General features: G+C 48.0%; 1 protein-coding gene across 2 annotated transcripts; it reads right to left on the minus strand.

Moving 5' to 3' along the window:
* Window positions 1-1,021: 1,021 nt before the first annotated feature.
* LOC144738095 (uncharacterized) lies at window positions 1,022-24,151 on the minus strand. Of its 2 annotated transcripts, none has more exons than XM_078621004.1 (7): window positions 23,556-24,151; window positions 15,598-15,885; window positions 12,386-12,493; window positions 9,052-9,116; window positions 5,783-5,858; window positions 4,104-4,153; window positions 1,022-2,303 (listed from the first exon to the last, which is right to left on the minus strand). In XM_078621004.1, exons 1-7 carry the CDS (start codon window positions 23,617-23,619, stop codon window positions 2,172-2,174), a joined length of 783 nt encoding a protein of 260 aa, XP_078477130.1. In that variant the 5' UTR covers window positions 23,620-24,151; the 3' UTR covers window positions 1,022-2,171. The 2 variants fall into 2 exon arrangements, with proteins under 2 accessions (XP_078477130.1, XP_078477128.1); XM_078621002.1 differs by having other exon boundaries at window positions 5,783-5,912.
* Between the last annotated feature and the right edge of the window lie 328 nt (window positions 24,152-24,479).

Consider the following 24,479-nt stretch of genomic DNA (forward strand, 5'->3'; position numbering starts at 1 on the left):
CAAAACTACCGGCTACCTTCAGAGATTTGTTAATGAAGCCATCCAGATATATAAACACAGACACAACTTCAACCGAGAAGATGGGTAAAAACTGAGCAATCATTGGAAGGACGTTATTAAACAGGTAAAATCTTAACTGACTGTGATGTTTCCATCCTACCTGCCTATGTCAGCTGTTATTTCCGACTCTGTGTCTCTCTATGCTTCACTCTTCAATGTCTCACATGTGCATAGGATTGCACTCATGCTCACATGTCCTTTGGATTGCACCACTCAGGCGCACATGCCCTTTGGATTGCACCACTCAGGCTCACATGACCTTTGGATTGCACCATTCAGGCTCACATGCCCTTTGCATTGCACCACTCAGTCTCACATGCCCTTTGGATTGCACTATCATGTTAACGTCCTTTGGATTGCACTCTCATGGTGCTAATCTCTCATTAACACTGCTGTTGGGCGCATATGCGGACATGATATTCTGATGCGGCGACGGAAGCTCATTCATGCTAATCTCCCTCTCTAATCACTCTCTCCCTAATCTCCCCCATTAACACAACTGATGTCCTTGCGTCTGGGGGTGGAATTCTTTTCCAGCACAGACCCCGCTTGCTTGCCCATCGCCACATATATAACCTTGTTGAAACTACTCTCACGCTAGTTCAGCAGTTCCACTGCTGGATTATATTTTTTCCGCCTGAGGACGACCGCTTGTGTTGTGATCGAAACGTCGTAATTTATTTTATTTTATACCTACGTGACTTTACCGAAAAAACCAAAGAGCATAAAAATAACATTCCTGTGGAGGGAGCTGGTAGGAACGTTGGGTTGCTCGGTCAATGGCCAGGGTCAACGGCGGCGTGGTGTATTCCACAAATATGGCCGACTGTGAGGGCGGGCACAAGCCGGCGTGAGTAGGTTAAACGTTGAGTTTTATAAGGACACCACGGGGTGACCAGCCCCTCCCCACTCAGCCCCACCCTCCCCACCCAGCCCCTCCCCACCCAGCCCCTCCCCAGGTGGTTCCTACCAGTAAAAATATTTCTCATCTGCAGCTAATTGGTGGTGGGGGGCCCCAACAGCCCGAGTGGACGAACCGCGCCTGACATGAGGTTAGACATTGAAACACACCTAAATACTTTTGGTGAAACAGGATCGATCTACTTGTTTCGTAAGTCTGTATTTTGAAACGACTACTTGTTTTTTTTCATAATGCAAGCGGTCAAATTATTGTAAATATATTATATTGCTCTCTATTTGTTCGTCATTCTGGCTTGTCACTACCCCCAAATGAAAATTTGTATTTTCCTGTACATTTTATGTGAGTTAGTGTCTCGGGGAAAAAGAAAAAACGAATAACCCACAAGATGTCATAGTCCATAAATCAAGGTTCGAATTCAGATGAGGCCCATTACGTGAATAAGACATTTTAGTTTCGGAATGTAATTTTCCTTATCGATATTTAATTTTTCTTGCCTACTCAGGAAAGCCTCACTGAGTCTCCATGCTGTTTTCTGCGAGAACCCCGCCAAATGTTGGGAGAAGCGGACAATGCTGCTCGATGTGATTCCAAGTCAGTATTTTTTTGCAGGCCAATTCCAGTCACGTGGCACGTTCCTCTTGCTGGGAAAATGCAAAACTCACCGAGAGTAAACCCAGGCAGAGCAGCGGGGAGAGCATGCATAGTCGACAGAGGAAATCACCCGAGTGGGGAATTAAACCCAGGCCCTTCCTGCACCAGGCACGCGAGTTACCACCGCCACCACTCCACCACCCAGTCTGACTGAATGCACGATTTCTCTGGTTGCAGAGTACAATAATCACGTAAAAAATAAGTATCACAAGTGGATTATAAAGCCATCCAATGACAGAGAATGTATATTTGTATACAAAAGCTGTGTTATCAGGTTTTCCAGAACGCCTTGACAGCTATTTATATGGGTTGTTCCAGCGCTGCTTATCGAACTGCTTCTGGTGGTGGGATCCAGGATCATGGCTTCCATTTGTTTCACATCTTGGAGCCATCCAATGACATAGAATGTATGTTCGTATACAAAACTGGGTTATCAGGTTTTCCAGAACGCCTTGACAGCTATTTATATGGGTTGCTCCAGGGCTGCTTATCGAACTGCTTCTGGTGGTGGGGTCCAGGATCATGGCTTCTATTTGTTTCACATCTTGGAGACGTCCGAAGTTCGTCTGGACGGGTGACCGGGTTCCTCGCGTCGCTGTTCACCCCGACCCTGGACTCGCGTCGGCTCCAGGTCGTCGTAGAGAACCTCCCTCTGGCCCAGCGCCTCGTACTGCGCAGACACAAAACACCACACTCACATGGTCAGTAGCAGCAGCTGTCACTGAGACTTGCAGAGAATTACAAGAAATAATTCCGGGTGCATTGCAGACCACGCTGCTCTCATATCAATACCTTCCACTCCAGCAAACAAATAGTCCACGCTCAACACCACCAATCAAGCTATTCTATCTTACGAACTCCTGTTTTAAATTGACTAGGTAAGGCCCAATGAGCTATGCAGCTCTATTTTAAGAAGCGATCTGTCTATCACAAACGATAGGTCAACAAAGTGGCTGATATCATCATCACGTGGGCATTCATAGCAGCAGCCAAATACATAGAGAGCCATAGAGATACATAGAGACCCATAGAGACACACAGCTACTCATAAAGATACATACATACCTGGCTTTCACAAGTTCATAGTTCACTCACACCCACGCAGTCAATTACCCAATCAGTCACTTACTCACCGTCTCACCCACTCAGTCACTTACTCACCCACTCAGTCACTCACCCACCCACTCAGTCACTCACTCTCCCACTCAGTGATCCACTCACCCACCCACCCACTCACTCATACTCATCCACCGACCCACTCAGTCGATCACCTACTCAGTTACTTACCCACTCAGTCACTCACCCACCCACTCAGTCACCCACCCATTCACCGACTCAGTCACTCACCCATCCACTCAGTCACTCACCCATCCACTCAGTCACTCACTCACCCACTCAGTCACACACCCACTCACCTACTCAGTCACACACTCACCTACTCAGTCACTTACACACCCACTCAGTCACCCACCCACTCGGACGCGGGGCTTGACGAAGAGGGAGGGGCGGATAGGGCTCACTGACCCACCCAGGTTGGGGCGGGGGGGATCCTCTAAGCAGACAAGTGAAAGTTTCCATGGAGGGGGTGGGTGGTGGTGGGGACGGTAAGGGGAGAAGATAACTGAGATAGACGAGAAGAAGGGGGGCGGGAGAGAGGTGGGGGATGGGAGGATATCGGCAGGCAGTGCCGGATTAAGGTAGTGCGGGGCCTGTAGAATATAAAGGGTCCCTAAATGAAAAAAAAACCGTAAATATTAAAATACATTTTTCACTTGCATAGCAAAGTAATTGTATTTTTTTTCATTTGCTATACAGCTGTATAATACGACAAATCGCTAACCCAGTCGTTCATAGAAGTTGAAGGCGGTATAGTACTATAGTAATAGAGCAAGTGTAGAATCACTGAACCGGAATTGATAGCTTGAAAGCATTTAGCGCGCGGCCCTTGAAAGTGCGGGGCCCGTAGCTACATACGTAGCTACTTTTGCTACTAGGATAATCCGGCACTAGCGGCAGGGAAAGGAAAGGCATTTAACTAAACACCACGAGTAAAATAAAAACGTTGTTATTTCACCAGGTAAGGCCCCACTGAGCTGCTGTGTAGTTATTTTACAGAATCGACCTGGCCATCACAAATTATTGCAGGTCAACCAAGTGGCTGTTTTCATCATCATCACCACCGTGTGGACATTTATAGCACCAGCCGAATCCTCTAAATGCGTGGTGACGTTGATTCTAAATGTGGAGGGAAAAAAACCGGAAGCCCCGGAGAAAAATCCACACGACCACAGGGAGAGAGCGAGACAGAAACACAGACTCAAAATATACAGCAGGCGTTAGGGTCGTGGATCGAAGCCACGACCTCGTGTTCACCAGGCGAGATAGTCAACATCTTTTAGCCAACGTGAGCGTCAGGGTCCGGGATCGAACCCATGCGCTGCCGCATAGAGTCTAAGAGCCGAACTCTCACCTCACGCTCAGGAGGAAGATTTTCGTATTGATCAGATGCCTGTCGACCGCCTGTGTGACACAACAACAGCAACACATACGCAATCACACATCGCCTACCATCGGTAGCAGTGTCACTATGGACGTCTTGGCCCACGGGAGAGCGTCACTCGGCACCCTGAGGCCGCCTTCATCAGGGCTCCGTTTTGGATGAGTCAGAATCTCTATGAAGACTGCATGAGGACGAATACGACAAGCTGTGAAACTCGTCGCGTGCTACCCTTGTCCAGCATAGGGGCACGCATTCGGCAAATTCGCAACGGAAAAAACCGCGACAAACACACGGACGCACACAGCGAACGGCACGAGTGCAACATGAAGAGCATGTGTGGTAAGTCGCAAAATATGAAAAAATAAGTAATGAACACGTGACTTGTCATGAATCTGATTTATCACGCTTGGACAAGGTGACAATCGAAACGACAGAGCGGTCCCAGAGCGCGCACGCGCACACAGACACACAACAACAACAACCACCATTCGCCACTAAGTGGCGGTGACGTCACCACGACGCTTGTTCCAGACCATCTTCTTAGGTTTTTTCGGTAAAGTCACGTAGGTAAAACATCAAAATGAATTAAAATAAAATAAAATAAAATAAAAATTCACGACGTTTCGAAACGTCGTGAATTTTGATTTGATTTGATTTTATTTTCATTCACGACGTTTCGAAACGTCGTGAATTTTGATTTGATTTTATTTTATTTTCATTCATTTTGATGTTTTACCTACGTGACTTTACCGAAAAAAAAACCTAAGAAGATGATTCCTTGCAGTCACTAAAGCTTCAAATCTAGAATTGTTCCAGACCATGTGCACCTTGAGGCCACACACACTCGTGCACACCAAGCGATAGCAAACCACACATGAGTGGTGGCGCCTCAATAGAATGGCACCTTAACATCCATTATTGGCCAACTTTGATCCAAAGTTTACGCAGCGCAAGGGGTGATCGAAGCGCTACGTGTACTCCACCACGAGGGTTTAATTCGCAACAAACCCATCGGGGGTGAGCGACAATCTGACAATGGCCCTGGGTCCCTTCCGAGGGGTCGCGCAGGGCTATGGCTGGCTGGGGTATGCGGCAGCGTTGTGCGACGCATATCGGGCCCAGTCAGCCACTACAGGGGCTCTGAATCATTACGAATTTACCTGCGGTCTACCATGGACCAAGCACCATTAACGCACATGGCTATCCGTATCATTAGAGCAGTGCAAAGTTGCGCGATTCAAAGCATCACATAGAGACCCCAAAGCATCACACATACACCTTAGCATCACATAGAGATCCATAGCTTCGCATAGAGACCCATAACTTCACACAGAGACTGATAGTTTCACAAAGATACTCATAGCTTCACGCAGAGACCCATAGCTTCACATAGAGACCCACATCTTCACATAGAGACCCATAGCCTCACACTTAAACACATAGCTTCAGAAAGAGACTCATAGCTTCAGAGAGAGACATATAGCTTCAAAGAAAGACTCAAAGCTTCACACTAAGACTCATAGCATCATATAGAGACCCATAGCTTCACATCGGACCAATAGCTTTATATCGTTTTTCCGTGTCTCAGATCCTGCAGAAGCCATCAGTATTTCGAGATGGGATATCGGATCCCCTCAGTCTTGGCTCACCCCTTGGATGGTGGACCCGAGTCGCTCCCTGCACGCGCCGGGGTCGAGTCTTGGAGGAGAAGTTTGTTGTCTGAACCTGCGACGGATCCAGGCTGTCATAGACACCCACCCTCTGTCCCAGCGCCTCGTACTGCACCACCCACAAACATCGCGCACGGGCGGCTCGGGTGGACGTTAGCGCAAGTGGCAACGCTCGTGCCTAGCTTGCAGCAACAAGTGCCGGGGTATGTAAGCGAGTGCGTACGTCTGTGTGTGTGTGGTGTGGGGTGAGTGAACGAGCGAGTTTGTGAGTGCGTGCGGTGTGAGCGAGCGGTAGTTATCGCGCCGCGCTACTAACAAGCCAATCTGAGTTCGATTCCCGCTCTAGGCCACCACCAGTGATGATTATCTGAACTGGTCCTGGGCCTCCCCTAGGTCGACTCAGCCTCAAAGGAGTTCCTGGTGTGGTGTGTAAAAACATCGACAGTGGGAAGAAAAAGGCGGTCGGGCGTGGTGCTGGCCACCCACCCCCTCGTGCGCCGTTATCCCCAACAGTCTAATAAGACTATACCAGGGGATTTTTGTCTTTGTGTAGTGTGAGATGAGTGAGCGAGTTAGTCTGCGCGATGATGTGCTAGTGGAGTTTGCGTCTTCTCCCCTGTTCCTACAAAAAAAATGTGAGCGTGTGGAGTTTGTGCGTGGGAAGTTGGTGAGCTGAGAAACCCTAACGCATGCACCTGCTATGGCCACATTGGGTACGCAGCGCAGAACTACTCAGAAATGCTGGCTAATGGAAAAGCCGTTCCAGCCCGTTGACACTAAGCGGCAAGGCCCACTCCCGTCGTCTACAACATCTGGTGTCCAAAAATGAGGAGGCTTACCGCAGCCTTCGCCCGGAGGTGCCGGAGAGCCGTGCGGTTGCTGCGAGGATGGGTGGTGGTCGCGAGTTTGCTCAGGAAATCAATACTGCCTCAGTGTTACACGATAGTCAATCAATTTGTTTAACACCATCAAGCAGGTACCTCGCAGTGCCACACCTATCATTATTTTTACGGGAAAGAACGGTAATCCGATTGTCGACCCCAAGACACCAGATGTTGTAGGTTTGCTGAGCAATTCTCCGAGGTCTTGGAAGAAGTGGAACCCCTCATCTCAAACAACGTAAGAGGGAAAAATGGGAACGACACTGTCGGTGCTGCTGTGCCTCAAATATCGGAAGTAGCCGCTGCTGGTGAGTGGCTGGCTGATGGTGCCATGTGTTGAGGAAGCGCGAAGGGCGTTCCAGAAGCTTGAACTCATGTGAAGCGCTTGGGAGAGAGGACCTCTCAAGAAAACTGCCGAGGGAGGGTGCCGTTGGTATGCAGACTGCCCTGCACAAACATCATTACAACCGTGTGGTCAACAGGATGGGTTCCGCAGGATTGGAAGGAGGGACTGCACTGATTTCAATAACTACCGTGGCATCTTCCTTCCTAGTGTGCCCGGAAAGGTCCTGGCAAGAATTATTCAAGATCGCATTGCCAGACATGCTGAGGAGAGGCTTGCAGAGCCTGAATGGGGTTTCAGACAGGGGCGGTCTTGCAAGTCCAACTGCTACAACAGAGCTGTAAGGGATTTCCTAAAGGACCTACATAAATGCTTTATCGACCTTTTCAAGGCCAATGCTACCATTAATATGTCAGGGATTTGGGTTACTTTTTGTGCTTTTGGAGTCCCAGCCATCTGGTCACAATCATTAAGGACCTTCATTATGGTGGGCAGGCCCAGGTAACGTTGGTTGCCCGGGTGTCGGAGCCATTTTATTTTCACCTTTGAGTGCGACAGGGATATCCTCTGGCCCCTACACTATTTAACAACTTATTTGACCACACTGTTCGAGAGGATTTCCATGGATGTACCGGTGGAATCTGCATTTGTTATAGATAACAATGGGTGGCTGATCAATTCCTAGGTGATGTCAAGGGACGGCTCCCTATTGGCCAATTATATTATGTGGATGACCTGGTGATTTCTGCCAACCTTTCAAAGAAGTTGGTGACGCTACTACTGAAGCTGGAGCCTGTTACTAAGAGATGGGGGCCTTACAATCAGCCCCCCAAGGACAAAGCACCTGAATGGGTATTTGATATGATCAAATGTTCCCCTCGCTTAACTCCTCAATAGTGATGGGGTAGTTGTGAAGAGAGTGGAGAACTGTACGTATTTTGGCAGTGTGGTTATGACCAGCTAAGGTTTGACAGCTGAGGTCTCGCTCTGAATCAGTCAAGTGGCATTGTCTTTTCATTGGCTGCGTAGCACTGTTTGGAAGCTACCTGGTCTGTCAATCCACACGAGGCTTCGGGTCTTCTTGGTCACAGTCATGCCCTGCCGTTTCTATGCTTGCAAAACGTGGAGTAATTTAAAGGAACATCTGCGCTGGTTGTAAACATTCAGGCTGGCCTGTTTACGATCGATATTGGGGTTAACCAGGCTGGATTGTGTTAGGAGCTCACAAATCCTTGAAATATCCTGGCACAGTCCCATAAGTGAGGTCCTCTAGCAGGCAAGGCTGCGTTGACTGGGTCATGTAGCCCGCATGCCCAGCCGCCACATTCCCAAGGAGCTTCTGTTTAGCTGGATAGAGGGGTCTAAACGGGAGCTGCATGGGCTAGAGAAAAGATTGAGTGATTTGAACAAGAGGGTGTGGAGCTGAGTGGATTGCCAATGACTGGTACCAGCGGTGTCAAGATCGGTCTCTGTGGAAGATGCTCATGAAGGACGCTACTACTGGGCAGTTGGAGGCAGTCGCCCTCCATCAACAACGGAGGGCAGAGGAGCAATGCTCACAACAATGAGCAGAGCGACGGGTGGATAAAACACAGCAAGTTGGCACAGTATGGGGCACAGGTGGTGCATCGGCCAGTCATCTCGGTCGCTCAACCCATAGCACCTGAGTCTTTTCCGTGACCTGCACGTTGAAGGCCGGTGACTCCACACTTAAATTCCTATATAAGGTGGCTAGGAAATGTGAATTCCCTCGCCTGGCATGCAGGAGGTCGTGCATTCGATCCACGACCTGGCATGAATTTTTTCTCCGGGTCTTCCTGTTTATCCCTCCACATTTAGATTCACCATCATGCGTTTAGACTATCTGGCTGCTGCTCTAAATTTCCACCTGCTGATGATATCAGCCACTTCGCTAAGGTGTCTTTTATGGCCAGGTGGCTTCTGAAAAAGAGCTACATAGCTCAGTGGGGCCTTACCTGGTAAAACAAACAAAAACGTAATTTATTAATTAATATCTTACTCACCTCATCCTCAGAGGGAAGTGGTGGTGATGGTGGCGATTTGTTCTGAGCAGATTCCTGTCGACTCCCTGTTTAACACAAAAACACAATCGCACATCGCTCCTGGGTGACACAGTTAAATGTCGATGCTAATCTCAAGAGCGCGCCACTGAATCTTCAAAACTCGTTATCATATCAGAGACCCGTTGCCTATGATGAAGAGTGGATTGTATTTTAATGCACCTTTTAAGTGCATAGCGATGCTGTGATTTATGCACTGTGCTCTGAACCCAGCTTATCGTGTTTAGATCCTCATCACGTCTAACATCGGTGGCATTTATAAACTCACCTTTTGGATCATTTGGCTGCTGCTAATAAAGTGCACTTGAAAATCCACTTCGTAGAGCTGTCATTTGTGATAGCCAGGAGGTTGCTTCTGAAAACCGAGCTAATGGCTCACTGGACTTTACCTGGTAAAATAAACAAATTTTAGTTTTAAGTGGTACCCTATCCAAACTGGTCATGGGGCCCCCTCCTTAACTCCACTGACACATACTGATGATCATGGAGAGCTATCGTCAAGCAACTCCCACGACTGATAGCGTGGCAAGCCCTTCATCCAGACATGGATTGACGCTTCCATTGGATTGTCACGATTATTGATTACACGGAGTCATCAAAGCGCCACGCCGTGCATCAACAAGTCTGTTTCCTTCCCGCCCGCGTTATTTCGACCGTAACTTCGTCTCCCACTCAAGCTGCCTGCGTCTGTCCCGCCCAATGACGTTCCCATTGTTGAAGCGTCACCTGTCAAACATCAGCACACATATGGCGTCCATTGCCTCCACATTCCACCGGAAAAAAGTCACCTCTCCACCCACAGCACACGTTCTTCCTTCGGTGACACCAGTTGACATGGCCCGTGACACCCGGTGATAGATACGGCCCAGTGCTAGTGCCTTCGTCACCTGTTGCAGAGGTTCGCAGTAGGGAATCTGGCCGGCCGCCTTAGTCAGTACTAGGGCATCACGGTTGCTCGGAGATGCTAACTCCCTCGCCTGATATATAGGAGGTCGTGAGTTCGATCCCAATCCTGTTGCCTGCTGTGTATTTTGAGTTTGCAACTTTCTCCCCGTCGTCGCGTGAATTTCTCTCTGGGTCCTCCGGTGTTTCTCCTCCATATTTAGAATCAACGGCACAAGTTGAGAGAGTTATGTGGCTGCTGCTGTACATTTCCACGTGTCAATTATATCAGCCGCCCTCTACGTTGATATCAGCCACCCTCTACGTTTGTGATAGCCAGGTCCGCTTATGAAAAAGAGCTACATAGCTCAGTGCAGCCTTAACTGGTTGAGAAAAAAAAAGACTCCAGGTGTATTCACCGTGACGTACTACACGCCGTGAGGTTCACAGCGGAAGTAGAGGAATAATGCTGGCTGGTTGCGGAAAGAGGTCACTGCAGCGTATGGCAGTACTCATGTCAGCAGGCGACAGTCTACACGGGGGGAAGACAACTTGGGCAGAGTCCATGGAGGAGTCCATCTGGAAACCCCGGGAACCTGCTCGTAGGTTCCAGAAGGGGGGCGTGCCCAGGACGGAGAGCTCGGGGCTGTTGCTGGGAGTGGAATCTCTCGCCGTGCTGATGGCTCGCCACCATCGCCGCCGCCGTCTTTACCATCGCTGGGCTCCGCTAGCTAGACAGCCTGCCAACTGTTCTAACTTGTTAGTGCCGCCGACGATAGATGGTTGTGTGTGTAAAATAAATAGTGTACAGCCATGTAGGGTGCGTATAGTCGCCATTGTGTGCAAGAATAACGAAATATCCCTTCAATTACTATTGTCTCCGAACTGCATCACTACATATGTGTTGTGTAGTGTGTGTGTGTAGTGTTTGTATGTGGTGTGTGTAGTGTATGTGTGAGCTGTGTGTATTGTGTGTGTATTGTCTGTAGTGTGTGTGTAGTGTTTATAGGGTAGTGTGTAATGTGTGTAATGTGTGTAGTAGAGTATGTGTGGGGTGTATATGTGTGCAGTGTATTTATTGTGTAGTGTATGTGTAGTGTGCTGAGTGTGTATAGTGTAGTGTTTGTTATGTATGTAGTGTAGTGTGTACAGTGTGTATTGTGTGTGTGTAGTGTATGTGTAGTGTGTGTAGTATGTGTGGTGTGTGTAGGGTGTGTAATGTGTATAGTGTGTGTAGTGTATGTGTAGTGTGTGCAGTGTGTGTGTAGTGTGTTGTGTATGTAGTGTGTGTGTAGTGTGTATTGGGTGTGTGTAGTGTGTATTGGGTGTGTGTAGTGTATGTGTTGTGTATTGTATGTGTGTAGGGTGTGTAGTCTGTATATTGTGTGCAGTGTATATATTGTGTAGTGTATGTGTGTAGTGTGTGTAGGGTGTGTAATGTGTGTAATGTGTAAAGTGTGTGTAGTGTAATGTATTGAGTAGCGTATGTGTGTAGTGTGTGTGTGTGGTGGTGCATTGGCCAGTCATTTCACTCAGTCGACCCATGGCACCTGGGTCTGTCCCCTGACCTCTTGCCAGTGGGCATTCAACACTTCCCGTGGCCTTAACGTGCACATAGCCTGGCACAATTGCCATGGTGACGTCACCACCACGTTGTGGCGAATGGCGCTTGTTGTTCCTGTTATAGCTATATGGTGTATAGGTGTGTAGTGTGTGTGGTGTGTGTGTTTGTGTGTGGCATCTGTGTAGTGTAGGGGTGGTTGTGTGGTGTGTGTAGGTGTGGTTGTGTGTGTAGGTGTGGTTGTGTGGTGTGTGTAGGTGTAGTTGAGGATAGTGTGCGTGGCGTGGGAGTGGTAGTGTAGTGGTTGGAGGGCTGCATTATGAACCTGGCGACGCGAGTTCGATTCCTGCTCACGACCAACACCAGTGACGATTATTTGAAACGGTCCTGAGCCTCCGCTAGGTCGACTCAGCCTCAAATGAGTACCTGGTACGATGTGTAAACATCGCCACTATGGAGACAAAGGCGGCCGGGCGTGGTGCTGGCCACCCACTTCCTCATGTGCCGTGCCGGCCTTAATAGCTGCTCGCTAACAGTACTTTCCCCAACAGTCTGATACAGGCTATAAGGGGGGATTTTATTATTTTTACTGCGTGTGTTGGTCTAGGTCGTTTCTGCCTCCATTGAGTACCTGGTGCGGTGTGTAAACATCGCCACTGGGGAGACAAAGGCGGCCGGGAACGGTCCTGGCCATCCTCCTCTGTCTGTGCCACAGTGGCGGCCTTCATAGGTGCTGCTGATACTTGCTACGAACAGCACTTGGCCCTACCGTCTGTTACAGGCGATAGGAGGGGGAGGGGGGATCTTTGTCTTTGTACGATCATAACTCCTCACCTTTGTATCGGTGGGAAATAATAATGAGGCACACGATCACGATGAGCATCAGGATGATGAGAACAGGGGCCCAGAAGATGTAGTGCTGAGTATTCGGGCCATCACCTCCTATGAATACAAACAACATCATAATTATCATCGTGAAATGACAGGGTGAGACCTGCCAGCCTGATGGGGTAATTACAGTTAGCGGGCGTCCATAAATGACGTCACGGCACCTGGGGGGGGGGGTTAGACATTTGTTACGATGTGTGACGAGGGGGGGGGGGTGTTTGAGAAATGTGACGTCACATCAAAATGCGCAACTTTAAATAATTATAGACAATACGTTCTACTTAATTAAATACACTTTTTAATAAATGTTTTCCCCTACAACATCAGAGTGCAGCGCCACATTAAATACGCACTACAATGACAATCGTTTAAAGCGATTTGAAGCATGTTTTTTTTTTGGGGGGGGGGGGCAGAGCTTTCTGACGTCATATTTGAGGGGGGTCTGTCTTTTTGTGACGCCGTGTGACGAAAGGGGGGGGGGGGTCAAAAATCGTCCAAAATCACGTGACGTCATTTATGGACGGGCCCTTATAACTGCATTACATAATGCCTTATTATGAAGGGGCGTATCTGGGGTAAAGGTGAAGGGCAGAGTCAGTCGAGAAACTCTGGGAACCATCCCGAAGGGTCTAGATTCTAGAAGGTTCTAGAAAGGAAGTGTGGCCAAAGGTGGAGCTTGGCCACGCCAGGCTGATATAAGGAGCACCGAACCAGAACTTCGGGGCTGTTAGTGTGGGGTCTGGGTCCTGGTTGCGTCGCTGCCGTCATCATCTCTTCATCTTCGACCACGTGGCTGTTCTTCTGCAAGAGCAGCTCCGTCACCGCCCGCTACGCTCATCGACCAGCCAGCGTAGCGCAGGATGGAGAAGGGCTGCGTGTTTGGACAGCCTAGGTGTAGCCGCGTTACAAAGTGTATCGGCCTGTGTGCTCTTAATACATATGGAGCCTTCTACTAGACGTGTCGGAAGTCACTCACTGCAATAGTATTAGAATAGGTTTAACCTTTCTGTAAATAAAAGAGGAGTGGTGTCATGATGTTTAAATACCAAACAGAAACTTTGTGCAAGGAATCATGTCACTGCATTAACCTCACACGGTAGTTGTGGTGCAAATGAAAAAACATGCTCTGGTAGTATATAATGCACTGGCGGGAAGTGCCCGGCGTTGCCCAGGAGAAAAATGCATTTAAAAACTTCTCTAATAAACATAACATATACATACACAAATACTAAGCTATTGTGAAAGTCCAGCGTGCCGTTTGTCTGTTCATTTGTCCGTCAACAAAATAATAAGAGGCTTGCAGAAGTCCTGAATAAAAAAGTAATAGAAAGTGGCGGGTAAATACTTGCTCTAAAAAGTTTCCGAAAATTGTCAACCCCACCCCCCTCAAAAATATTTTTACATCCGTGTAGGCATATATACCTACACACTCTACATACAATAGAGTGAGTAGTATCTAGTGACTCTATAGCAGTATTTATAGATTCTATAACAGTATCTATTGACTCTATAGTTGTATCTACTGACTCTATAGTAGTATCTATTGACGCTATAGGTGTATCTACTGACTTTATAGTAGTATCTGCTGACTCTGTAGTTGTATCTACTGACTGTAAAGTAGTATTTTCTGAGCCCAATAGTAGCTACTGACTATATAATCGTATCTACTGACTGTAGTAGTATCTACTTACACTACAGTGGTATCTACTGACTCTATAGTAGTAACTACTAACTCTAGTAGTATCCACTGACTAGAGTAGTAACTACTAACTCCATAGTAGTATCTGCTGACTCTATAATAGTATTTGCAGATTCTATAGCAGTTTTTGCTGACTATAACAGTATCTACTGACTCTATAATCGTAGCTACCGACTCTGCAGCAGTATATACGGACTATAGTCGTTTCTTCTGACTCTATAGTAGTATCTACTGACTCTACGGGAGTATCTACCGACTCTATGGTAAAGTTATGGGTTCAACTGAGTCGCAGATGTAGACTTTGGAGGCAACACATTTATTCAAGTCCAACACACGGGGTAACTTCCCCTTAACAGAATAACAACCTAAGGTGGTGACCACCCGGCTAACTACACTAGTTTCTACACTAGTGTAATGCGAGCAAGGACAGGGTGGGTGCTGCCTCCGCACCACTCACACGGGCCGGTGTATTAGAGAGGCGGAGCCTGGTCGTCGGGGTGAGTGGGGGCGGAGACAGGGGCAGGACAAGGAGGTGGAGTTGGGTCACGTGAGAGGGGGGGGGATATAAGAGAGAGACAGAGGAGGAGCTGGAGGAGAAGAGAGTGAACCACAGAGGAGAGCCACGCTGGTGGGAACAGGAGAAGTGGCGCCATTGCCACGTGGTCGGGGCCGAGGGGCCCTGGAGTCTAGCGTGTGCAGGCACGGAACGTGCGAGGGGCACGGAAAGGAGAAGAGGGCCGGAGCGGGTGTGGGGGACCCGAAGGACGGTGTGGCAAGAGCAGGGTGAGGAGAGAGCACAAGGAGGGGCCGGAGGTGACGGCGCGGCGAGGGCCACACGGAGCGTGCGCAGGGCGCACGGAGAAGCACGGAGAGGGTGCCACACGGAGCGTGCGCGGGGCGCGCGGCGAGGGTCGGAGCGAGGACCAGCGGGTGCGAGAGAGAACCCAATAAAGGACAACGGAGAGCGACAACCTGTCACAGTGTCCTTTATTATACTAGTACTACCAGGCTAGCTACTCCAGTTACAACATAACTGCTACTACGGACCGGCACCAACGAATTCGGCCCGGGTTTACATGTTGGAGACTCGTTTAATGGAGATCATAGACGAAGGTTTCTTCCAAGATGAACAACAACCCTGTGCTTTCTCTATTCACCAAGGTTCCTGTGCCTGACACCATAACAATAATTGAAGACTTAGTCCAACATGCACTAAACCCTGATGTCCCTGCGCTGGTTAGGCACTGCCTTACCAACACGTACTTCACCTGGAATGGTACCTTCTACAAACAAAATGAGGGTACCCCCATGGGTTTCCCCTTGTCGCCAGTGATAGCCAATGTTTGCATGGAGAAATTTGAAACAGACGCCATCCAGACATCCACCCTACATCTTTCCCTGTGGAAGAGATATCATCCTCCTAGGTCGACTCAGCCTCGAATGGCTGCGGCCTCCATACCGGGCGCCGCTGCCGTCACCGTCACGACGTCGCTCCTCTCCATCGTCGTATTTGTCCCTCCCACGTTGTTGGAGACCTCACAGGCGAACGTGTCCCTGTGCCGTGCATCGTGCAGGATCCAAGTCTCCGTGTGGACCCCGGTCGCTGTGAGGTTCCCCCCCGAGCTCGCGTCCCCCCTGAGCCACGAGTAGGAGATGGGAGGGGAGCCCTGGTGCACGACGCAGCGCAGAGACAGGGAGCCTCCTGCCACGGGGTGATGGGGGGAGACCTCGGGTTTGGACACGGCCTCTGAGACACACAGAGAGAGAAATAAAGAGATTACTAAGTCCTATAGTGTAGTTTATAGTGTATTGTGTAGTATATAGTGTAGTGTATACTGCAGTACATATGTAGAGATGATAGCTACTCACTCCTCCGTAACCTGCAGTGCCACTATGTATCACAAGGGCGATGCAGCATTACCTCTCTGGGAAAAACGGCCGGAGTCAAGGAGAAGTGATCGGATCGAAATCACAGATTCCCGCCAGACAAACAGCCAGAGGTCAGATAAGTTGAAAAAGGATCCATATGACAGATTGGGAAGGACCAATCAGAGGGTTCCTCGAGGGAGCGTGGGATTGGACAGAGCCAGCCACAAACCAGTATAAAAGGGTGAGCGCTGAGAGCGCGAGGCAGTTCTCCCCAAACGAAGACGAAGCCCGGGCTGAAGATAGCTAGGACCCTAGACCAAGCCTTCCAGCCCTTCTCAGGGCTGAGGCTCAGCGTGACCAGTGGCCGGGGACCCACCGAGCCAGCGGTGGGTCAGCTAGCCTCCACTAGGTCCCAGCCAGAGGACGCTAGGTTAGCGGGTAGACTTAAATGTAAGTCCCACCAAGTCCAGAGGCTGTACCTCCTTAGGTTAACGGGTAAGGGGACCGTATACCCCTTGTGTGTTAGGCACCCAGTCGGAGGAAAGACAATAAACAGTGTGTGCCTCAAAGAAGTGTATTCGTCCGTAATTCAAAACCCTACACATAGGAGAGAATAGTATATAGTGTAATAAAGCTCGTTGAGACGACTTCTGGAATCTGTCTTTTATTCAACTTATGCTACAGTTACTTCACGCTGCTGATAGGCAGCATGAGAAGGACAGATAGACAGAGAGAGATGCACTGCCACGTGGCAACTCGGAGCCCCGCTCCCGCGTGGCCCCCTTCCTCTGTTCGTTCCCGTTCTGACCACGTGTCGTTTGTCTCCACCCCTATTTAATACCCGGGTCACGTGGTACGTTTCCGCCAATCCTCGTTAGCCTACATCGAATCTTCCAGGCTCCCTCGTCAGCTCCCGGGACCACGCCCCTGACTCATCTCCCCATTGGCTGAGGCCAAAGCCAGCAGAACCAATCCTTATAGCTGTCACCTTTCCATCACGTCAGGGCCATGCCCCCAGGCTTCCCCCATTGGCTGTAAACCAGGACCGGCAGAGCCAATCACCATGACGAGTTGTGATACGTCAGTGAGCCGGATATATCCTCATATTACAATAGTATCGTATAGTAGTATATAGTGCAATATATAGTTGTATATAATGTGTGATGCAGTGTATAGTGTAGTGTGTATGTTGAACTTTTTTCGCACCATACGTAGCGAAGAGCAACAATTGGAGGTGTGGGGGAAGGACAACAAACCAATCATTCACTCATGCACTCGCTCACCCATTCACCTACTCAGACACTCGCTCACTGACCTACACACTCACCCACTCACACCCTCACTCACACAACAACTAAAATTCGCTACAAGTGATAGTGACCTCACCATGGCGCCTGTGCCAGGCCAGGTGCACTTTCAGACCACGTGGCATCAAAAGCTCGCTGACAGGAGGTCATAAGACAGACCCAGCCGGTGCCATGGATTGACTGACTGGCATATGAACCACTCGTAATCTCCTTCTGAGCCAACTTGCTGATTTTAGCTGCCTCGAACTCTGCTCGTTGTTGTGAGCATCGTTCCTTTGCCCTCCATTATTGCCGGAGAACGACTGCCTCCAACTGCCCAGTAGCGTCCTTAATGAGCCTCCTCCACAGAGGCCGATCTTGATACCGTTGATTCCAGTTTTTGGCAAGTCCACTCAGCTCCACATCCTCCCGTACCGCATCAGTCCATCGTTTTTATAGCCCGTGTCTTGCACCTTTAGCACCACCTGTGCCCCCGACTGTGCCAACTTGCTGTGTTTCAGCAACCGGGCACTCCGCTCGTTGTTGTGAGCGTCGCTCCTCAGCCCTCCATTGTTGCCGGAGGGCGACTGCCTCCAATTGCCCAGTAGCGTCCTAAACGAGTCTCCTCCACAGAGGCCAATATTGACACTGCTGGTACCAGTGATCGACAAGCCCACTTGGCTCCAAATCCTCTTGTAACACATCACTCCATCTTTTCTCGAGCCTTTGCCAAGCCCATTTAGCCCCCTCTATCCAGCCGAACTAAAGCTGTTTAGGGATGTGGTTGATGGGCATGCAAGTGACATGACCCAGCCAACGCAGCCTTGCATGCCGGAGGAACTCACCGATACGGCTTTTTCCAGATCTTTCAAAGATTTATGAGCTCCTCACACAATCCTGCCTGGTTAAACCCAGGATGGATCATAGGCAGTGTTGTATACGTTCGGTCTTTAAAATTATAAAAAGATAATAAAAATGTGCAATTTTTTAAAAATATAAATTATGTAATCATGCAAATTATGCATTATGCTAATTAGGCTCTGCTTTGTCTAGGGTGTATTACCAATCGTGATAATAATATAAAGGTGTAATTGTATGAAGTTGGGCAAGTATGTAATTATGTTAATTAGGCTCGGCCTCGTTGTCTCGGGTTGTATTATCAATCGGGATAATAGAATTATTCTCGCTTTAACTTTTAATGATTATGTCTTGGTGTGTTTTATGTCAGGTCTCAAGATTCAAATCTCACCGCAGGAAACAGTACTTATACTTAAGATTACTATGCTTGAACTTAGGAAGGCACCACTCAAATTATTCTGTGTTATGTAACTTTAACATCTAAAACACTCTAACATACGAACTCTTGTGCTCGGAATTGTCAACACAGTACTTGATGCCCTACTCATTGATCCGTACAAATAACCCTCAATGGTTATGTTTGTTAAACTGAGCACAAAACATAGTAGTTGGTTTTTACCCTTTTAAACTGGTACAAAACTGACACCTTTATTCAAGGCATCATGTTTGCAATAACCACAACACAAGTAGTCAAAAAAGCAAACAAAAAGAAGCAACTCTGATAATGATAACAATATGCACTGTCCTTGAAGTTGATTGGTCCACACCCGAGACGGCTTTCTTTAGAGCCTAGTCCCCATTGGTGTTGGACCAGATGACACCAGAAGGCGCTACAACTCACACACAGTGCATTATCAGAGTATTGAGAGCTTGGGGTAAGCATTTAAACTATGAGATCTCTTTTACCAGTGGAAAAATATAGTAGTAGGTTTTTACCCTTTTAAACTGGTACAAAACTGACACCTTTATTCAAGGCATCATGTTTGCAATAACCACAACACAAGTAGTCAAAAATGTTTTTGCCACTGGTAAAAGAGATCTCATAGTGTAAATGCTTACCCCGAGCTCTCAATACTCTGATATTTCACTGTGTTTGAGTTGTACGCCTTCTGGTGTCATCTGGTCCAACACCAATGGGGACTAGGCTCTAAAGAAAGCCGTCTCGGGTGTTGACCAATACATTTCAAGGACAGTGCATATTATTGTAATGCGAGCGTAAACGGCCTCGCGGATATTGCGTAACAGGTGGAAGGAGTTGTGTCACGTGGGGAGAAGGAGTGCTTTTAAGGGCAGGAACCGGAATAGGAGGGGGAGAGTGTGGGAGTAAAGACTGGAGGAGGCCACGCAGGGCAGAAGGTGGAAAAGTGGCGTGATCGTCACAGGCTGGGACTCGGCACCGTTGGCCAGCGGTGTCCGGGCACGGAGGAGACCAATGGAGCCAGCAGCGGGGCTGCATAGAGAGCAGCCGTGGGGCTGCAGGTCGGAGGCAGAGAGGCTGAGGAGAAGCCAGCAGCGGGGCTGCATAGAGAGCAGCCGTGGGGCTGCAGGTGGGAGGCAGAGAGGCTGAGGAGAAGCCAGCAGCGGGGATGCATTGGGAGCCAGCAGCAGGGCTGCAGGAGCGGAGGCAGCAGTGGGGCTGCCGAGCGGGAGATGGAGGAGATTCTGAGTGAGACGCCGTGCGGGCAAAGTTGTAAGAACCACAATAAAGGACAACGGAGACAGACCCAGTGCAAGAGTCCTTTTATTACATTATTATCATTATCAGAGTTGCTTCTTTTTGTTTGCTTTTTTGACTACTTGTGTTGTGGTTATTGCAAACATGATGCCTTGAATAAAGGTGTCAGTTTTGTACCAGTTTAAAAGGGTAAAAACCTACTACTATATTTTGCCACTGGCAAAAGAGATCTCATAGTGTAAATGCTTACCCCGAGCTCTCAATACTCTGATATTGCACTGTGTTTGAGTTGTACGCCTTCTGGTGTTATCTGGTCCAACACCAATGAGGACTAGGCTCTAAAGAAAGCCGTCTCGAGTGTGGACCAATCAACTTCAAGGACAGTGCATATTATTATCATGATCAGAGTTGCTTCTTTTTGTTTGCTTTTTTGACTACTTGTGTTGTGGTTATTGCAAACATGATGCCTTGAATAAAGGTGTCAGTTTTGTACCAGTTTAAATGAGTAAAAACCTACTACTATATTTTGCCACTGGTTAAAGAGATCTCATAGTGAGCACAAAACAATCGGCTAATCCCTCAGAGTAAAGCGACCATACACAACGACAGGAAAAAGTCCCTAAAAATTAATGTGACCAATATTCAGACGAATAGTAATAAATAAACATGTGCCTAAGGCAAAAGTAGACCTCAATTAATTCATTGTAAGATTATGCAATTAACGAAATGCCTTGGAACAATGGAGTGCGGCAGTGTGCCTGCTTGTCTAACAAATGTTTAACAATTGGATAAGGGCTTCAATAAATTTGCGGGCAAAATTCTGTGATCAAAATAAATATTTTAACACAATAGTATACTCGCCCAAACACTCACTCACCCACACACGAATCACTCAGGTACACTCACTCAAATACTCACACACCCACTCACTCACAATCTCACTCACCCACTTACACACTCACACACTCACTCATACAGTCACTAAATCACCCAATCACCTACTCACTTACTCGGACACACCCACTCTCACTCATTACACCCACACACTCACATACCTAATCAACACACTTACTCACTCCCATCACCCACACCCACCACCCACTCACTCCCATCACTCACTCACTCCCATCACTCACTCACTCCCATCACTCACTCACTCCCATCACTCACCCACTCATTCCCACCACCCACCCACTCCCATCACTAACCCACTCCATACCATCACCCACTATACACTGCACTGTACACTACACTATACATAACACTATTACACACTATACTATATACCACACGATACACTACACTACGATACACTACTATACACTACACTTCGATTCACTACTACACACAACACTAGCATAAACAATACACTCTATACTACCAAACTCAACACTATACACTTCTATATACTACACTGTACACTCCACTACTATATACTACACTATACACTACTATACTCTATACTATACATAAAATACTATACAATACTGCTATACACTGCACTATACTCTATTATACACTACACTATGCACTACACTAAGATACACTACTATATATTAAACTACTATACACGACTATACACTATTATCAGTACGGCACTTGTGTCACGTTAAGAGCTAAGTTATTAGTTAACTTAGTTACTAGTTAAATACTAACCAAGTGTGTGTTGGAGAGTTAAACCCACTACAACATTTACATATTTTATTTTAAAATTGTGTCACTAGTTAAGCACTAACCAGTGTTGTGTTGTAGAGTTAAACCCACTACAACATTTACACAAAACGAGTTAGCTAATTAATTATTTGCTATTTAAGCACCAACCAGGTGTGTGTTGTAGATCTAAAGCCAACAACAAAATTGACATATTTGAGTTACAGAGACCCATACAGACCCAGAGACCCATATTCATAGAAACCCATGCAGACCCACAGACTCATAATCAGAGACCCATAGAGACAGACTGAGACCCGTACTACCAATACAGACCCACAGAGACCTCACAGAGACCTCACAGAGACCCATTGAGAACCATAGGGACACACAAAAACCCATTGAGACCCAAACTCTAAGAGACTCATACAGACCCATAGCGTCCCATAGATACCCACACTCGGAGACCCATACAGACCCAGAGACCCATACTCAGAGGCCCACAGAGACGAATACTCATAGACCCATACCAACCCACAGATACCCTAACTCATAGACAGCCATAGAGACCCATAATCATAGAGACCCATAAAAACCCATACTCATAGAGACCCACAGTGACCAATTGAGACCCTTAGAGACACACATAAACGCATAGAGACCCATAGAGACCTATACTTCTAGAGACCCATACAGATCCATAGACCCATACTCATAGAGACCCATAAAGACCCATACTCATAGCGACCCATAGGGACCCACAGAAACCAATAGAGACTTATACTCCTAGAGACCGATACAGACCATAGACCATACTCCTAGAGACCAATACAAATCCACACCAATCCATACTCAGAGCCCCACAGAGACCTAAACTCACAGAGACCTATACAAACCCACAGAGATACATAGAGATCCATACTCAGAGACCCAGAGAGACACGCACAGATCAAAAGCATATAGAACCATACATACCCACACAGACCAATACCCATAGAAACCCAAACATACTTATAGATACCCATACTCATAGAGAACCATACAGGCCCACAAAGACCCATACTCATAGGGACTCATACAGACCCATTGAGACCCACAGAGACCCATAAAAATGAAGACCCATAGAGATTCATACTCATAGAGACCCATAAAAACCCAGAGGCCCATAGAGAACAATAGAGACTCATGCTTATAAAAACTCGTAGAGAGCCACAGAGACCCATAGACAACAATATAGACCCATACCCGTGAAGACCCACAGAGACGCACAGAGATACATAATCATAGAGACCCACACAGACAAACACAGTTCCAAATTCATTGAGCCCCATGGAGAACCATGATCAGAGACCCACAGAGATCCATAATCAGAGGCCCAAAGAGACACAGAGAGACTCACAGAGCCCCAAATACGAATATAAAACCCATATAGAACTATAGAGATTCAGAGAGTTCCACAGATACCCATAATCATAGAGACTTACAGAAACCTCTAATCATAGGGACCAACAGAGATCCATACTCATAGGAACCCACAGACCATTCACATAGAAGCCCATAGAGACCCAGAGCCTCATATAGAACCCATAGAGACTCACAGAGCCCCATAATCAGTGACCCCGAGAGACCCATTGAGACCCATATATAACCCGCGTAGACCCATAGCAGCCCACAGAGACTCATATAGAACATATAGAACCCACAGAGACCCACAGAGCCCCAAAGACTCACAGAAGCGACCTGGCCATCACAATTGATAGCAGCTCAACCAAGTGGCTGAGATCATAATCACATGAACATTGATAGCAGCAGCCAAATACTCTAAATGTGTGGTTCTACAGACTCATAGAGACCCACAGAGACCCATTCTCATCGAGACCCATACAGATGCACAATAAATGCATACTCATAGACCCATGCAGACCCACAGAGACCCATACTCGTAGAGACCCATAGAGACCCACAGACACCCAGACTCAGAGACCCATACAGGCCCGAAAGACCCTACATCATGAAGACCCACAGACCCATACTCACAAAAACCCATACAAACTCGCAGAGATCCATACTCATAGAGACCTGATATTTGATGCCTTGAGGCTGACGTTTTCGGTGGTGGTGTTGTTATCACTGGTTGTACCATCGCTTTGTCATTGACATCATCAGTAGCGACATATGATACGCATCTTCAGTGTTGGTGTTGCTGTGGTGGTACAGAGTGCATTGGGGATACGGTGAGCAGGTTTCAGATAGTGGATGCCGTAAGATGTACAGTCTTCGCACAGTCAGTGGTGGGGATGTTTTCTTTGTTACTCGTAGCTTATTGTCATCGACATCATCAGTAGTAACTCAATGTTCATTTGGCGTTGATGTGGTGGTACAGAGTGCATTTGAGATACGGTGGATGCCGTGGGGCTAACGATTTTGCACAACCAGTGCGTCTCTCTCTCAAGACAAACTCCGCCCGCCCCCGAATCACTTAAAATCCCAGCGTCCTCCATCCTCAGCTCTAGCAGTCGGAGCCACACCGAGCCCCCGCCACCGCTCCCGACGACGAATCCCGGGCTCAGCTCCACCCTGGCCCCGTATCGAACCTTGGCTGAGTCCGAGAGGAGCCAGACGAAGGTGGAGGCGTCGTAGGAGGCCAAGCGCTCGTTGCCCCGCGTCTTGTACCACGTGGCTCTCCCCACCTCGCAGGCGCCATGCCCGAGGTCCTGGCCGGGACCCTGGGCGCCATTGGCGGTGATGCGGAACGAGAGGAGGGCCACGGAGCCCACGGGAGCCGTGACTACGGCCGGATCGGCGCTCAAACGGCACTCTGCGACGGCAACGAAGGGCACAGAGGGGTTGGTTGGGTCCAGTGTCGATGTGGTGATGGTGGGCATAGCAGCGTGGTGGCGGTGGTATAATCAGGGTTGGTATGAAGGAAGTTTAACAATCATATATATATATATTTTATTTTACATATATATTGGGGTATGTGTGGTGGTGATGGTAATATTA

The sequence above is a fragment of the Lampetra planeri genome, chromosome 77 (genome assembly GCF_965212315.1).
Source record: "Lampetra planeri chromosome 77, kcLamPlan1.2.h2, whole genome shotgun sequence".
NCBI classification, from domain to species: domain Eukaryota; kingdom Metazoa; phylum Chordata; class Hyperoartia; order Petromyzontiformes; family Petromyzontidae; genus Lampetra; species Lampetra planeri.